This window comes from Oryzias latipes, chromosome 9 (genome assembly GCF_053564925.1).
Source record: "Oryzias latipes strain Hd-rR chromosome 9, Olatipes_Hd-rR_3.1".
NCBI lineage: Eukaryota > Metazoa > Chordata > Actinopteri > Beloniformes > Adrianichthyidae > Oryzias > Oryzias latipes.
Window position 1 is genome coordinate 10537543 of NC_136245.1, and position 18301 is coordinate 10555843.

The 18301-nt window shown below is 39.1% G+C and overlaps 1 protein-coding gene across 4 annotated transcripts; it reads right to left on the reverse strand.

Annotated features, from left to right (window-relative positions):
• Positions 1-25: 25 nt before the first annotated feature.
• ankle2 (ankyrin repeat and LEM domain containing 2) lies at positions 26-18223 on the reverse strand. 4 transcript variants are annotated; one of them, XM_078952640.1, is made up of 14 exons: positions 18030-18104; positions 17771-17851; positions 15709-16220; positions 13808-14002; positions 12986-13170; positions 11813-12001; positions 11590-11712; positions 9857-9920; positions 8749-8928; positions 8572-8671; positions 6530-6720; positions 5511-6354; positions 5154-5285; positions 26-1666 (listed from the first exon to the last, which is right to left on the reverse strand). In XM_078952640.1, the coding sequence occupies exons 3-14, from the start codon at positions 16196-16198 to the stop codon at positions 1459-1461; spliced, it is 2901 nt and encodes a 966-aa protein (XP_078808766.1). In that variant the 5' UTR covers positions 16199-16220; positions 17771-17851; positions 18030-18104; the 3' UTR covers positions 26-1458. The 4 variants fall into 4 exon arrangements, with proteins under 4 accessions (XP_078808766.1, XP_078808763.1, XP_078808765.1 ...); XM_078952637.1 differs by lacking the exon at positions 17771-17851 and having other exon boundaries at positions 18096-18223; XM_078952639.1 differs by having other exon boundaries at positions 17771-18117.
• Positions 18224-18301: the final 78 nt, after the last annotated feature.

Below are 18301 nucleotides of genomic sequence, written 5' to 3' on the forward strand. Positions count from 1 at the left end.
CATTTTCACAGGAACAGAAAAGCCATTAAGTAGGAGAGGTGTGTTTATTGAGAAGTTGAAAGCAAATTAGGTTTTTACATACAGAAAGAATCCACCAAGAAATTTTTAATTTTTTAATAAAGCACAGACCACTAAAAGCACAAGAAAGCATGTTATTTTAAGTTTTTAGGTGCATTTTTTTTCTTTATTTTTTGCAAAGTTTCACATTCATAAATGTCCAGAGATTCGGTTGATCTACTGCCGCCTGAGAGCACGAGGATGACCGTACAATCTTCTGAGTGAAGTAGGCTGTGCTCTCGGATAAAGGTTTCGTTCCCTACAGAAAAGTACATTCAAAAACATCCTTTCGAACTAAAAGTCGCAATCTGAATATTAAAAGTTTTTTTTCCTCTTGTCCACCTAAAGATGTAACTGAGAAGCCCTCACAAAGATAGATGAACCCTGGCCGGAGGCGGGACACTTGAAGTTTTTGCACATCAACATTCCCACTTGGCGGGGCTTTAAGAAGTGTTGAGGACCTGCTGCGCGAACACGCCAAGTCTCCTTCGGGCGTTAAAGCTCTAATAAGGACGGGCTTGGCTCTTCTGTCATGAGAGCAGCTTTCATCTGGTCTGTAAGGCAGTTTTTCCCGCAGTTCTGAACTGTAAAGCAAGTCTGGATTGTGCTGTTTCATCTCTGCTCACATGAAGCCTCAACATCATCAGATTGAGACCATCAAATCCATCTTCCACAAGAAAAGACAGATATTCTTTAGTGACACTAACATATCTGATCACATCCTCGTGTCTTACCACAGAGGAACTAACCAATGTTTTAGCTGATGACTTATCGGACTCTTTAGGGGGGAAAGAAAGAAGAAATGGCATAATTTAAGGCCGCTATTAGTTGCGAAAATCAAAATGAAAAGTGAGGTCATCAAGGAACTAACAAACATTTATTAATGAACAACATAAAAACATGGAAGATATTTTTTCCCCCCTTTTTACCACATTTTATATTTGAGCTAGAGTATTTGAACAGGCAGAACTGGACCCCACCCCCTTCAAAAAAATTAAGGCAATCCCTAAAACTGAGGAAAACAGGAAATGGCAGTTGGTTTGAACGCTATTCATAAAAACATTTTGTGCTACTGACCAACATACAAAAAAATAGTTTTTAAAATATTAACAGATTCATTTCTTAAAACACTTTCAGTGACAGAATCCTGCGGAGGATTGGACTGAACAGTACAGGGGGCGTGGCTTGTGTCGGAGATGTTCCAGAAAGTGTGACATGTTTGACACCAACAACAGAACCGCCCATACAGTACACCAATGATCAAGGTTTTCCTTTTTTAAGGTTTAGAGTAAACGCAATGAGAATTCCTGTTATACATTAGAGTACTGTACATTGTTAACACAAATCTTCCCAGCGCTTGGGCGCGCGCCCATCAGGTTGGGTTGTGGTGGAGCCAACGCATTACTGCGACGGCTCGTTCAAGTGCTTGAGGCGGATCCGTTGGATGTAGCCGGCGTTGGCAGGGCTATAACGGCCTGGGCTGAAGTCTAATGAGGCAACATGGCGGACAGGACTGAAGCGACCGGTGGGGGACATCAGGCCGCTGATCGGGGATCCGGGGGTCTGATGCTGCTTCCTGAGGCGGGATTTTACAGCAGGGCTGGGCCAGCTGTACCACAAAGAAAACACATCATTCAAATATTAGATGCTTGCAAGATTGACTTCTTAAATGACTCAACCTGATAAAAGTTGTAAGAGAAATATTTTCAAAATAATCCCAGACAAATACACGGAGGAAACAATATTATACTAAATAATGGATTTTTAAAAAAAAAATACTGTAAGAAATAGATTATTTTTTCTCTTAGAATGCTGAAAAACTTCACTAAACTGACTTTAAGGGGTTGTAGGGAACAAATGCACAAATGTCCTAACTGCAGTAAATAAAACAAAACCAAAAAAACAAAACAAAACACTGAAGTAGTTAAACCCAAAAGCGATTTCCTCTTGGAAAACAGAAATGTAACAACAAGAAAAATAATACAGTTCAGAGCCAAATACAGTGCTTACATTTAAAAAGCAGATGGCTTAATAAAAATATTTTTAAACCAATCTTTTTTGAAAATTAAACAAAAATGAAGTCAAACCTTACAAGGGTGGAATTATTATGGTTATATGAATTTGCGTCCTACTACTTTTTAAGCAATTGATCAAACTATTTAACTAACTGTATATTTAGTGGATTCAATGTGTCATGTACTGCGTATTTCTTTTTATAATAAAGAGTCCTTATAATGCTGTCATTTGCATATGCATTTCCTTTTTCCTGTTTTATAGCCTGAAATAAACAATAAACCCAACAATAATCTCAATTTAATGTCATAAAATTGATTTTTCTGTAACATCCTCTCGAAGTTCGACAGAAAATTGCTTTGCTATACCGTATTTTCCGGACTATAAGTCGCACCGGAGTATAAGTCGCACCAGCCCAAAAATGCATTATAAAGTAGAAAAAAACACAGATAAGTCGCACTGGACTATAAGTCGCATTTTAACTTTCACAACCTTATATGACACAATCATAGCAGACTGTTTATCTAATATTTCACATTAATTTTTTCTCAAACTTATTTATTTATTCTTTTCATGAAGCATCATTGGCCAACTAATACTCTGTTTTCATCCTGTATTTGTAGAAACAGTTGTCATTTTTATTGCATTTCTGAATCTATGAAATCATTGGAAAATAGAATATTATGTTGTTATCCTTCAAGATGTTACTGTAAAAAAAAGTTTGCTGATTCTCTGAGTCACTTAACATACTCTTAACACTTAACATACCTCATACATCAAATTGACCCAGGAACATCATCTCTGTTCCTCACAAATGAACATAACAGGAGGGTTAACAATGTATTTATTTCAATTTATTTCTAATATAAGTCGCTGCGGAGTATAAGTCGCACCCCTTCCCAAACTATGAAAAAAAGGGCGACTTATAGTCCGGAAAATACGGTATATATTGTAGATATTTCCAATGTTAACATGATTACATTCACATTTATTCTGTTTAAAACAGTTATGAAAAAAAAACTATTTTCTGCTTGAAGACCCACTCTGATAAAAATAGTGTTTTTGTGTTTTTTACATGTTATTTTGGCATTTTTCCGAGGATTGAAGACTTATAAAAAGAAAATTAAGCCCAAAATTGCATTTCTGAGTATTTCTTTACTCAAATCATAGTGAATCAGTAGCAGACAAAAAAATGATGGGTTGTGTCCGAATTCCCGCCCTAACCCCCAACTACTAAAAAAGACTATATAGTGCGGCACTATGTAGTACCATGAATTTTTAAAGCACACCATGCTCGCTCACTATTTTTATTTATTTATTTAAACAGTGGATATGCCGTCATCAATTTCATGAAGTGAATATCTAATTGATAGGAGCGTTTTGCGACGATTATTTATGGGTCCACTGTCTTCTGAAGATAAAATCGTTGCTGGTCTTTCAAAAAATACATCTAAATACATTTTTTGGTAAAAAATGTTCCAAGGCAATGCATTGTGGTCGATATTCGCCGATCTAGTGAGCATTGATGCACACTGGTTTTTCACAGAGACTCCTGGGAAATTTCCAGGGCACTGGATTTTGGAAATGTAGATTTGGACAGCACTACAAAAACGCACTATACAGTGCACTATGTAGGGGTTAGGGTGGGAATTCAGACATACACATGTTTGAAAAAGATTGTAGCTGTGATGTAGATGGTGTGATGGGATGGGCCGGCCACAAAAACCCTGCTCTGCTCCATTCTGATGCTTGTAGACGACTAGATTCATACACATCTTCATTCGACTTGTCTGTCTGGATTGGGCTCAGAACTGTACATCTGGATTGCTTCACTATTGATTGCACCATTATTCTTAGGATGTGAGGGGCTGGAAGCTAGCGGTAGACAGTGAGTGACGTAAAGGGGATCAGCTTACTCAACTTCAACTCCTGCTGGTCTGCAAAAACTATGTCTAAGAAAATGACACTTTTTTATTATTATTTTGGCTAAAATCATAATTAAAAGACAACTGGAAACACTTTTGTAAGTGGATCAAAAGATGATCCGAGTGGGTCTTTAACCATTTTAACATGATTACGTCCACATGTTTATTTTCAAACATTAGTTATAGGAATATTAATTTTCTTAATAAGAAAAACTGGTTTTGAAACAAAAATGTGAAAAAACAGATTGAAAAGAAATCCAATCAGGTCGTTAATAGAGACGAAATCCAGCCCAGCTTGTAAAACTAAAAACACCAAATGTTAACGATGTAAAACATCGAATTCTTAATCCACTCAAAAATTGTAATAACTGAAAGATGAATTTCTTCTTTTTTCCTCTATTATCAACACTCCTAGAAGTTTTCAGGCCAGATTTTGGTTTTCAAACTTGCTAGCAACATCCCAAAAAAAAAAACAACGCCTTTTTTGGTCACATTTCTGTTAAGCCTCTAGGAGAAGAAAAAAAAAGAAGGTACAAGCTGTTTATACCATTCATTTTTATGGGAAATCGTTCTTCCCTCCTCAAAAAAAACTGATGAGCTGACGGCGCCGACTCGGCTACAACTGGAGTTCATGTGTTTCACGGAGACGATGCTGAATGGACTCACTCTGAGAGTGAATAGAAGAAAGGCGGGAGACTTGCGGTGTATATGAACGAGTTTCCAGGACGCAGCCGCGCCACCAGCAGTCCCTTCTGCTCACCAGCAGGGACTTCAATCACCCCCCCCCCCCCCCCCATACCCTCCCCACATTCATCCAGACCATGGAGGAGAAGATGCTGGATTGGCTATAAAAATGTTAGAGATGTATACTCCTCCATCCCACCCCACCCACCTGGACGCTCTGATCACAATCTGATGCATGAAAACCCCATTTTATTATTATGCACAATTATTTATGAATGCATTAATTGTTTAATCGAATATCTAGTGAGCTTTAATTGTACTATCACTTGTCCTTTTTCTTTGAGCTGCCTCTCTCTCAGAGATAAATATAGTTTGATTTAATTCAAGTCAAGAATCAACAGAAATGGGTTTTCATCTTTAAGCCAAGAGAGAAAACATTTAAAAAAAAAGAAAACGCTTGATAAGTTGACCAACCTCTGCATGTCCAAGTCAGAGAATGACTTCAGTGTGCTCTTCCATTTGAATATGCTAGGATACTTCAGAGGATCCAGCTCTGCGCTCTTTATTGCTGTCAAAACCTCTCTGTCCAGTTTGGTGGGTGAATCCCTGCAAAATCACATTTGGTGACTTAATAACACGACACTACTAAGGGTCAGAACACAAAATATTCCTGTTTGATGATTTGATTTTACTAAAAGGATCAGTGAATCATTCTGAAAAGATAGAGCTTTAAATAAAAGAGCTTCATTGTTTGGTTACAGTTACATTTGTGCATGTTTTCACATTGTTTATTCTGCAATGTTATTTTGAGAGCCCGTTGGCGTGACTCACCCATCAATGAACAGTTCTCTTCTAATGTGCGGCGGCGTCCTGGGTAGGAACTCCTGAGAGCTATCTAAGGACTTATAAGAGGATTTAGATGATCCTGAGCTGCTCAGGTCTCTGCCTCCGTGGTCCCATGACTTTGACCTGGCACAGAAGTTGCGGACCCCTGACCCCTTGGTCCAACCTGACATGTCCAGATTCTCCTCTGCTTCAAAGTACTCCTCTGAGCTGCTGCTGCTGCTCCTTCCCTCTGTACCTCCTCCTGCACCCCTGCATGTCCCATCCACAGACAGGCCGTCCTGACTGAGGGACAGGCGGTTCAGCCCGGAGCTCAGGACGGTAGCGGCGGAGGAGCTAAGAGAGTCCCGCACCTCCTTGTGCCAGTTCTCCCCACCGTTTCTTTTCTCCTTGTAGCTTGCAGGTGAGACTTGGTTCTCTTGTAGTGACATTCGCTCAAACTCCACCAAAAGATTGGAGATGGGGGACATCATTTTGGAAGAGGACGGAGAGGAGCGTGGAGACAGCCGGTCTCCGTTGTGAGTCCTTTCTCTGGAGGAGGAACACGCCTCGTTTTTGCAGGCCACTCCGGGTGACAAGAGGGCATCACTGCAGCAGCAGAGCAGGTCCTGCTCGGCGGCCGTCTCGATCAGGTTGGCCCCGCGGTGGTGCAGTGCAATGTGAAACTCTCGGCCCCCCACAGCCCCTTTCAGCGCGTCCTTGCTGGCAGCCGATGAGGTGATGCTGGTAAGTGCTGCGTTTTGCCGGTTCTTCATTTCCTCCAGGCTGATATCGTCCCCCTCGTCCAGGAAGGCACCAACAGAAATTGAGTTGCAGAACTTTTTGGGCTTGCCTGGAAACAGGAATGAGGAGTCAGAAAAACATTTCCGCCAGTATCAAAAAATTCTTTTAGCGTTTATCCATTTTGAGTATGTAAAATGGCCCATTATTTTATAGAGACTCGGATTTCCTGATTACAAACTCGTTTAGGGAGTAAGACGGGATGTGATCCATTTCTTGATGCCTACCTGGGGAGGGGGTTTTGAACCTGTTGCTCGTCTCATTCTCCCCGACTCCTTGATGGGTACGGACACTAAAATCCTTCTTGCTCAGATACTCTTCCAGCATGTGGAGGCCCTCAGGAGACGAAAGGTCCACAAAACAATCCAGGAAGCCCCAGTACTCTGCCCAGGGGTGCCCCATCTCATGGGCTAGGTCTCTGAGGATGTAAAGGAGTTGTCCATTTATTACTTGCTACTATGACTCTATCCAACTACCGGTACTCTTTTTAGACATTTGCTTTAATACTAAATACTTGATTAACTTTTAACCAGAAACAGAAATTTATATTGAGCAACAACATACAGTGCATTCCAAATTATTATGCAAACTGTATTTAAGTGGCAAACAGATCAAATTGTTTGTTTTTAAATTAAACTCATGAATAATACCGTCTCTCAGGGCTCTTTGGATCCCTGACATCAATCTCAGACACCTGTGAAGATCGGTTTGCCTGGTGAGTGCTATTAAAGAAAAGACTACTAAAGTAGGACGTTCAACATCATTAAGCAGACCAACATTTTCAACTAATATTGGAAAGAAAAAAGTTCTCTCTGCTGTTGAGAAGTGTGAAATAGTTCAGTGCCTTGGACAGGGTAAAAAAAAACCTTGGATATTTAATGAAAACTTGAGCATGATCATCTTCCTATGAAGAGATTTGTCACTGATTCAGAGCACACACCGTTTGGTGCAGATAAAGGCAGAATGAGGAAGGTTTCTGCCACACAAAAACGTCTGGTACATAGAGCAGTTGCTAAGCAGCAATCACATATCTGAAGCTCCTGCTGTCTCTGGACTCCCACAAACATCAAGGTGTAGGATCCTCCAGAGGCTTGCAGTTATACGTAAACCTTCTATTCGGCCACCCCTAAGCACAAGCAGAAATGGCTGCAGTGGGCCCAGACATAAATGAAGACTCATTTTTACTTGTTCACTAATGAGTGCTGTAAAACCCTGGATGGTCTGGATGGATGGAGTAGTGGGTGGTTGGTGGATGGCCACCACGTCCCAACAAGGCTGCAACATCAGCAAGGAGGTGACAGAGTCAGGTTTTGGGCCTGAATCAAAGTGGCCAACCAGCTCTCTCCAGATCAGCACCTTTGGGGTCCCTGAAGGTGTGAAACTGTCCTCTGAAAAGTATGTGGAGTTTCTGAAGGACCACTTTCTTCTTTGGTACAAAAAGAATTGTGCTCTCCGTAACAAAATCATCTTCATGTATGACGATGCACCATCTCTGCAAGGTATACCTCTACATCATGGGCTGCTATCAGAATAAAAGGAGATAAACTGATGGCGTGTCCCACATCCTCCCCTGACCTCAACCCTGTTAGGAACCTTAGGAGCATCCTCAAGCAGAATATCTGTGAGGGTGGGAGGCAGTTCACATCCAAACAGCAGCTCTGAGAGGCTATTCTAAAATGCTGCAAAGAAATTCAAGCAAAGACTCCAAAAACTAATGAGTTCAATGGATGCAAGAATATTGAAGTTGCAGGAAAATAAAGGATCCTATGTATAAATATGAATTGATCTATTAAGATGTTTTTGATTGGAACAGGTTTTGATTTCAGTAAACATGACCTCCTAGTGTAGCAAATTCAACAACTGACTGATTTTCAGTTCTTTAGAATCTATCAAATGTTGTGGAACCAGAAAAACGGAAAATTATTTTCCAAATCAATAGATCAGAAAATCCTAATAAATGTTTGACATTTCAAGAACAAACTGTAGTCAGATCTGGATAAGTACAGCAGCTTTTTCTACACAGGCGATGAGTTTAACCCTTAAACTCCAGAGATGTATCTGGAGACAATTACATAACTCACGCTTCTCGACATCCCATAACTTTTCAACTGTTCACACAATCAATGTAAATCGTGTTAACAGCTGAAGAGTAACAGTGGTTTAAAGAATGTCAACACTGGAGCTCTGGCACAAAAGTAAATGAAAAAATAAATAAATAAGCAGAAAAATGAAATAAATGTGAAAGCAGCAGATTCTGGTTTGTTTGTACCTGCCCACTTTTTCTGCCCCTCTGTCAAGATCTGATTTAAGGATGTGGTAGAACTCGGCCCGCTCTCTGGGTGGCGTCTTCCAAGAGCGTCGAAAATCAGCTGCCTTCAGTGGAAAACAACAGAATCTAATCAGAAACGGCTAAACAAACCAACCATCATGCAGACAGGTGTTAAACTTGCTTTAAAAGGGCTTAGCGGTCCTGCAAAGGCTGTGACAGTCATCAGGGGATCCATGGGGCTTCTTGTGTGCTGCTGGTTTTGAGTGAGACCCTCTGAGGACTCGGGCGACCATGGATCTCCAATGATGGGCTGAGAGGTGTTGTCAGTTGCCCTCAGCAGAGGAACGTAGCAACGGTCTGAGAAACAGAACATCATATATAGAGAAGTCTAATGATTACCTAAAAAACACTTTTCAAGCAGGACATAAAAGTCCAATAAAGTTGGAATCAGAGGCACTCAAACATTTCTATAGTCTACTGAGAGTCTGCGCTAAACTCATTGACTGTCTATGAAAACTAGTCTGAGTGACCCCTAACCCCTCGCATTCCAAATAGGAAGTACCCACTGATGCCAAGAAGACAAAATCCCATAACCTTCTTTTGCTGAATTAGCAGCCATTACTAAGTTGTATTTGTCAGAATAACCATTCTTGTTCTGCTATCCTTTGTAACATATTCATGCTAATCCTAATTTCTCTTTCTCACTGTGAACGTTTGAAAGGTTTGATTAACAGATTTCATTTATTGCGCTTACAAGTAGTAGGTCTCCTGATTGGTTAGAGTGGTTGCCATAGAAACCATGACTCAGACCGAGTGGGGGCCAATCACTACTTACTGACGACATCTGGCTCCAACATAGCGATGTCTCTATCGCGAAAAAAATGTCAACTGAATTGACTTAATTTGGTTGGAGCTGGAAGTAAGTCATTTACTATAGGTGACATCATCCTCACTCGATCCAGTTCTCATATACAGTCAATACCTAAACTCCTGCTCACACAAAGTCACTTCAACCAGTTGTCCACTGCAACCATCAGATTTACCAACCCTAAATTATGGAAGGTTTAGAATACAAAGAAAAAAAAATGACACGACAAGTGTGTACATAGTTCATTCAGAGGCACAACTAGAACTGACCCAATCACATCAGCTCAGATGTCTCATTTTAAACCATTATAAGGATGTTAGACAACTAAAAAAAGAGAAAACAAGAACAACAGAAATTAAATCATCCAAGATGCAATCTCCTCTGAATTAAACCATCTATGTGTAAGGGTAAGCTTACCTTCCAAGTACTCTTCTATCCTCTGTTTCACTTCTTGGGTTTTATTTTTTCTGCTACAAATAAGCTGTGAGGAAAAAGAAAAAAAAACGAATGAAATGAAACAAAAGGACAATATTAACTAAGAAATACACATGGTCATCAGTATGTCATGGATAAAGATTTGAAAAGACCAAACTGGACAAGGAAATCCAAAACGACATTGTTCAGTTTGTTTGGCTGAAGGCCACTCACATAACCAACTGCAACCGCAGGGCAAAAAGACTTATTCTAAAGATGTATCCACAATTATAATAAGTCTGCTGAGATGCCTCAGGTGTTCTTAAGCATTTTTGTGATGAAGGTTTAAACTGGAGAGAACAAACTGATTTGGTCAAAGATGCACAAATATCTTGGTATAATAATGATGGTCAGCTATTTAGTTTCCACAAAATGTCTGCAAATTCTTTATTATAGCTTAATTTATCCACATCCATCTCTTTGTATTATAGTTTGGGCGAGTACTTTACCAACTACTCACAGCATTTTGGGTTTGCAAAACTGCTTTCAAAGTGTTTTTAACTATCAAATATTTTTTAGTGAAAGGAATATTCCTGAACAGTTCTCTACGCATTTTACATTGAATTCACAGTTATATTCTCACTCAACTCGCAAGTCTTCAGCTTTTCACCTTCCTACATTTTCAATAGAATTTAGAGCACAGGTACTATGGAATGACTTTCAGTGTAGGTAAACATCTCTGTAAAGACAAAATATGCCTTAAAAGCATTTAGACATTCCTCTTGAAGATTAATTCACGTGTATTTTGTCCATTTAAAAGGGTATTATTTATTGTGATAAACCTTTGATTTACGATCGCTGCATTATTTTCTGTATTTTATATACTTCTGTGCTGTTCCAGTGATCTTTGTGGCGTAGCTTGACTGTTAGAATTTGGGAAATCAAACAAGAGTGTAGTTTGTGTGGGTATCCTACAGGTGTGCTACAGGCACTTAGGCATCACCTGCACACCCTGCGAGTGCAGCATGTGTGCAGTCAGTAAGATGCCAGCATGAAGACCTCACTAATGCCCTTAGGTGCGTGTAACTTACATTCACCTCACGAATACTTCACAATACATTTATCTCGTGTGTGACAATAGTGCATTCCATTTTCATGAAGTCCTTTAAGGCTTAAGGTGGCTGTACGAGCCTCAAGCGAACTGTGAGACACCCTGTAAGAAGCAGAGGCTCCTACAACCCTCCAAAAATCCACAGCACTCAAACGAGTCAACATCCGTATGTGCACATGGGTCTAAGTCTTTCTCCCCCTACATTTCTAACATTAAGGAAGAGGATACCTGGCACCTTCAGATCAATAAATATTGCCATAACCTGTCTGAACAAGAAAACCGCAGCCTTGACTCAGATCGGCCAGACTGGAGGAGTTCAAAGGTGAGATGAGCTACCATAAGAAGCCATGAGAAGGAGAACCAACCATCACATCTTGACCAGTTTGAAGACTGCACTTCTTCTAAATATTAATAAATGATAAGTTGAAAAAATGAAAACAGAACTAGACAAAAAAATTATTCTTAGTCTCCTGACATTTTAAAAATAACAAAAAAATCTTGGTTGAAACGGTAATGGTTTACAATCATCAAAGCTTTTTTGATCACAGCAAACAGCAAAACTCCAAGCTAGGAAAACTGTTGTGGGTGTTGAAGTCTGGGAAGTGTGAAATGAGCATCTCCTCACATCACAAGGCTTCAGGCCATCCTTGTTTTTGCAGTTCTTAGCGATGCCGGGATGCGAGCACAAGACATTCACCACATCTGGACATCCAAACTTGCAGGCAAAGTGAAGTGGTGTTTCAAAACCCTACACAAAAAAGTAAACATAAAAAATAAATCAACAAACACCTTAACAAAATCTGAAAATAAAGTTTCATTTTGGTTTTAGCTATGGAGAGGAGACTGACAGCCTTATCTGGGGTGTTGAGGTAAAGATCTACAATGTAGTGAATCCTTTTCTGCAGCATGTCTTCCTGGTCGTCAGGGTACATGAGACGCATAAAGTCTGGGTTTTCCAAGGTGTCCAGCAAAAGCTGAGCAATCTTGGCCTGGTTCTCCTTTGCTGCTACGTGCATGACGTTGTACCGGCAGCCCTCCTGATGAGACAAAAAATAAAAATGTGGTAACATTTCTACTGAACATGTTTCCAACGTTTCTACTCTCTGAAGCACTCTGGTATAAATAATTAGTCAGAAATGAGAAACTATTTCTCTATACTGAAATTTTAGAATCCTAGAATTAGTGATATGAGGGAAAATGGTAATTGTGCTGTTTTAATGGAGTTTTTGACTGACTAATACCTTCACAGTGATGCGTACTCGCCACCTTGATCAATTAACACAAAAGAATTGTCAATTTTGCAGGACAGTCACAAAACTAAACTGGATTCACAGAAAAAGCGACTTCGCCATCCTCTTTTACATCAAGTTATCTTTGTCGTTGGTCGTTCCCATACCATAGGTTTACCACAGCAAATCTTGTGCCTCCATCTAACCGCATCCTCTGCATCCTCTTCGTTCATAGCAACCACCACCATCTCTTCCTTCACTACATACATGAACCTCCAGGACTCATTACACAATGCGCTGAGAAAGAAAATAGCTAAATTGCACAAAAAATGTAGCAAGACTGCAAAAGTTGAACACAGTTATATCGAGGGAACACTGTATATGTTTTTTTAAATAAACCCCTCCCCCACAAAATAAATAAATAAATAAATAAAGGTTAAACCTTCATCCCTCTCAGGTCTGATTCATTACTGAACTGACTGGAAAGCTTAAGGTCTTGAAGAGCTCTAGTTTAAATTCAGATATAGATCAAATGGTAAGTTGAAGCTTATTCGAGAAAGAATAGAAGAGAAGAAGAGTTACTGAAGGAAAGCTCATCTTGGGTTCAACATGAATCCCGCCTAGGTCTGAACCAGAAGAGTGCTCATCAATGAAAGAATCTCATGATGTTCATTGATGTTTAGAGAAAAGTGGTGAATAAAAAAATGCACCGTGTGTCTTTTGATGCTTCCAACAGTTTTCAAGTAAGGCAACAATTATCCCAGTATGTCTTAACGGGATCTTTGATCTCACCTGTACGACAGTGGGGTTATCCCCCGAGCCAATGAGATAACGTGGGTTGCTCCAGACGAGTTCACTGAACTCCTTCTCGTCACCCTTCTCCACAGCTTTTCGTAGTTTGGCTGTCAAGTCCTGGCTGCGCGGGCTTTTAAAACTGTTGGCCCGCTCCCTGTTGACTGTATCAACCTCCATATTCTCTGATTTGGAGAAAAACAAAAGAGAAGGACAAAAAAGACTAATTTAGGTCACCTAATCACTGGAATATCTATACTTTAAATATTTGTTTTAAAAGTATATTGTGGCTTAGATCATTTTGCAATCAAGCATTTATGTAGGTGTGTTTTTACTAAACCTTTTCAAATGTCTTTAAAGGCAATGACACATTTTTAGAATAAAATGAATTAAAATGGGATTTGTGTTGGATTCTAAATATCAATTGTTTTGGGAACATGCATGTTTTTCAATAACAAGATTTTTTCTACAGTCAACAGGAATTCTTTAAAACTGATTTTAGACAGACAACTGACTTGACTCCCATTTTATGGATTGCTGCCTCATTCTATCCCCAAAGCATTTCGATGATATTTGTGTTTTTCTTGACAATTATGACCTCAGACTTTATGTCTTTATGTCGGACTTCTAATGAAAATAAATGAAGGCCTGATCAACAAATGGGTGCAACCTTTCAATCAGCAAGGATTTAATCATCCCGTTGACAGCTGAAACCTGTTAATTATGTCATTATTTCTCTAGTCTTTACAGATTTGTTTGATTCTATCAAACCGGTGACTCTTGGCCTGAAAGTCCCCTGATAAAAGACACAGGTAGACTTACCTTTACAGAGAAGCAAGTTTGATTTAATTGGGGACACACATGGTGTAGATTTGTTAGGAGATGGGAAATAGTCACAAACTCCCTTGGCATATTTCTCTGCATCCTCACGGTTGTTGAAAGCTTTGAAGCGAGCTCCCTTTATGGACTTTACAGCCTGAACAACATCTTTCATGTCCAAATATACACGGCCTCCATCTGCAGCACAAACACACAGAAACACATTTACTAGTTCAATAGTTATCAGCACAATACTAAAACTAGTGCAAGATTTGATTAGACATCACATCACTAACAGTGTCATTTTAACTGGAATATTCAAAGTTTTCAAAGATTTTATCACCAAATAAATGGCTGTTTTTCACTGACAAACATTTTAGTTTAGTTTAACATTTGTGATTGAGCTAGCATCAGTACATTTCTATAGGCTGTTTTCATGTGACGTCATCATTCCAGGAGTCAGCCATACTGGCAATATCAAAACAAACCAACGCTTGAAGACGAGTTCAGAATTCAGCTTTATGACAAAAGATTCAATCATTGCCGTGCACTCGACTGTCACAATATGTCAGACAGAGCAACTACGTTAAACCTAAGTACATTAAAATTGATGTCTAAAGATTTTGACCATTGACTGTATAACAACTGGACTGAGTGAGTGCGAGTGTGACAACACCTACAGAAAATGTCCGGCTCCAACCAAATGAAGTCAATTCAGTTGCCATGTTGGAGCAAGACATTGTCAGTAAACAATTTTGAATATATTGCAAAAAAATAACATTTGTACAAGGAACATTTTAAATGCTGATATTAAAATACATAAATCCTACTAACAACTAACATTGCTAGTACTGTATTATCCAACCCAGTAGATTGGTGTTGTTACCAGCATGGTAGTCATACTCTTGATACTAGTACTGATGATTGAAGACAACATCAGCTATGTCACCATCATTTATTAGACTGGAAAGCTGTAGAGATACATTTGCACAGATCTATTAATCTTTTGACTCAAAAAGAGAAGTTACTCAACAAAACCAATGGGAACTGATCGAGGATAGAAAACAACACAGATTGCATTTCATAAGGATCTTCTCCATCATTTATCGTAATTTGATTTTACTAAAATACTCCTTTTCTTTTACGTCAAGTTAAACTATAAACCGTCTTGTTTCTGTTCACTTTTGCTGGCCGCTGCCTTCTCACCCTTTTCAGGTCATTTGTACAGACCTAAACTCAGGGCAATATTTACAAGTGTATACCTCCAACATGGTGACATGTTGGGATCCAGAATGGATTTGTGACATCAGTGAAAACACAAGTGACCTGAGCCATATCCCCACAGTTCATCTAAATCTGCAACTTTCCAAACGTTTTACCCCTATCAGAGTATGAACAATATAAACAGCAGTGAAGGGAGTCATTAAGGTCAGTGCTGCAGAGGCTAATTTTGCTCTAAGATTACTAACTTTGCTTATCACAGTTTCTTAAAGGTAGCTTTCTCATCAGATGATTAAAGGTTAATGTGGTCCTTTTATTTCTGTCTGGCCACATTTTTTATTGAGAATTTACAAAGTGCCTAGGGTTGTAATAGCCTGTTTTCACCGGCCAACATAAAGAGAACAGATTTCTGTAGGAATATTATTCTTTTTGAAAAGAATAGTTGCTCTGTTAGATAAAAAGCTGAATGAATAGAATCAGAAAAGCAGGAGGAAAAAAAGAAAAAGAAGAAATACACAAAAATTCTCAACTAAAAAAATTATTTCCATTGTGACTATTAAAAATGTGAAAATAACACAAAAAACTTCTCCTGTTAAATGCAACCGTGGAAACAGCAAAAAATTATTGATTTTAAATGGAGTGCATGAGTTGTTGATGTTAAAAATGTTATAAGCTTTGCTTACCATTTCTAGCCAAGACATCCTCCCACGGCGAGCAGACTCCGTAATAAAAGTTTGGAGAAACCTCTGCTGACTTTGAAGGAGTTTCTGTTTTGGCCTTAAAGTCACTGAATTCACCGGCAGTCTTGGAGGTTGCCTTCACTGAGATTTCCTCTTCTTCAGGGGGGTTTAAACCTACACCATAGCCAAAGTCCAACTCCTCGGCAGCAGTCCCGGAGGAGCTACTAGTTGTTGTAGCAGTGGCTGTTGCAGCTGCTGGAGTGGCATGTGAAACATGTTCGGCACTCTCTGCACTGTCTGAATTGCCAGGAGAAAAGCTGTCATTCGTTTCAGATGCGTAGCCCTCTTGCTCGGCGAGAACACGTGCTAGCTTCCTCTCGTAGGTGCCTCTTGTGGTGCATGTGATGGGGCCACACTTGAGGTGTGCTCGGGCAAACTCCTCTGACAGCTCAGCAGCACTCAGCCCCTTCAGTCTGCTCAGAACAGCCTCCATGCTTCAGCTCCCAACGACGCAACTGAAAGTTGACCCAAAGAAAAAAAGAGCAGAAAATGCATGACTTCAATAAGCACAATGGTAATATTTCTCCTTTAAGTACATCAGAATATTTTGCTTCACTAGTCACTTAAGAGAAACAAGCCATATGTATTTCAAACCTAAAGTAAAAGAACAGACAAACAAGAAGAAATTTGGATCTTTCAAAAGAACACTTAAAAACTATTAATATTGCTAAAAGAAATTGCCCAGTTTGTGTAAAAATAAATAAAGAAATTTAGAAAAACTGCACGTTAATTGAAAAACCAGGAGAGTAATTTCTGTGTTCCATAAATTAAAAAGAATTGAGTAACTACGTTCTGTTTATCATGTGCATATGTGCAAAACCATTCAATAAAACATCCTTAGCAATAAGCTAAAAAAAAATTACGTCCTCCACGTAATTTTTTTTATACGTAAACAAACTACTGCTTGCGCATTCCTTACTGATCAAATCACTTTTATTCAGCAATTGTACACAAATCCCAATTTAAAACACGCAATTTAAAACAACGATCTGATCCTCGGGCACATTTAAATGCGTTTAATTTATTTTTGTAATAGTTTAACACAACTGAAGTTGAACTAGCTTCTGCTGGCTAGCTTGTTGCTAACACGCCAGACAGCTTTTGAACCATAGCAAAGATAGCTAGGGCTAAAATGTAAACAGGATAAACGGCACTGTTTTTGTTTTCTATTTTGAGGAGTACCGATATTTGTAAATTACAAACGGGTAGAAATTAGGCCATAATATAAGTGTATGTACTCGCGTGTTTTCACGCCCAAGTGTGTCATTCGACCTGGGCTTTCGCGGACAGTTAGTTCCGAAGCGAATGATACATGGAAGTCATTCCACAGTTTAAAAATTAGACTACAAGCAATGACATTCATCGATACTTGCGTTCTTATACTCACCAAAAAACATATTTTGCATGTAACGAGTGGTAAATTCTAGGTTTGCAAATATAAAACGGGGGTTAGACACAAAGCAGAAAACGGTCTGGAATAGTGAGTCTCATTGTTTACAACATGCTGTGCGCATGCTCAGTTTCAAGGCAGGGCACACGCTCCGTTCCGCACCTGTAGGAAAACTCAAATTAGACAACTGAAAAGTAAGAATCACGAAGCCTTAATACGCAGCGTTAACTTGAATTTAGGCTGAAAGAGCGCCGCTTATAAATTGCGACTAGGGGTAAAAGTTACTTATTAGCTAAACGTCCACCATGACACAGGCATGTTTGTAATATGTTTAAAAAAGACTTCCAGGTCTTGGTCATTTAACCACCAGTGACATTTCAGTTTTAAGATACGAATTGCGTTTTTGTTTTTCTTCAAAAATAGCAGAAAATATGTATTATTGAATACCATTTGGATAGCTTTAACAGCTTGCAGGAAAACTAGTTTTTTTCAGGACTATGTTGGTTATAATACATTATACGATACGAGCATTCAAGTCTGTAACGTTGCAAAGGCAAACTCCAAACTAAAACAATTACAATATTAACCAACATTAACCAACATTAACAGACGTACCAGACAAGCCAATGACATGACATCTCAATAACAGCTGCCTGGCTGGAGAGAGACGTTAATACCGCTTTAAATCGTGACTGGCTAAATGGAATATGAACGTGAAAGTGGTGTTATTCTCATTATTATAATCCTATTGGAGTTTATTCAAAATGCTAATAGGAGGCATTAGCCATTTAGCAGTAAGCTAACACAAGCTATTGGTTAATAGTTGCATCATAAATTACGTGTGATTTAAAATGTATTTATTTTGTTAACGGACCTGAAAAGATGCAGACACGTTTAAACAGTACTACATAAGGTATGAATAATTCCATTAAAATATTACCCTGCCTGCGTCTCCCTCTGTATCCCCGGCACCTTATGCTAGGTGTCTTGACACCGCGACAGTTTCAAAATGCGTAACTAGGACCCACAGTTGTCCAACACTGTGCCTGAACAAAATCGCCACTTTTATGGGAAACGCCATGTATAAATAAGTTCGTATGTAATTATATGTATACGGGTAACTAATGTGTTGCAATGTATTTTAAA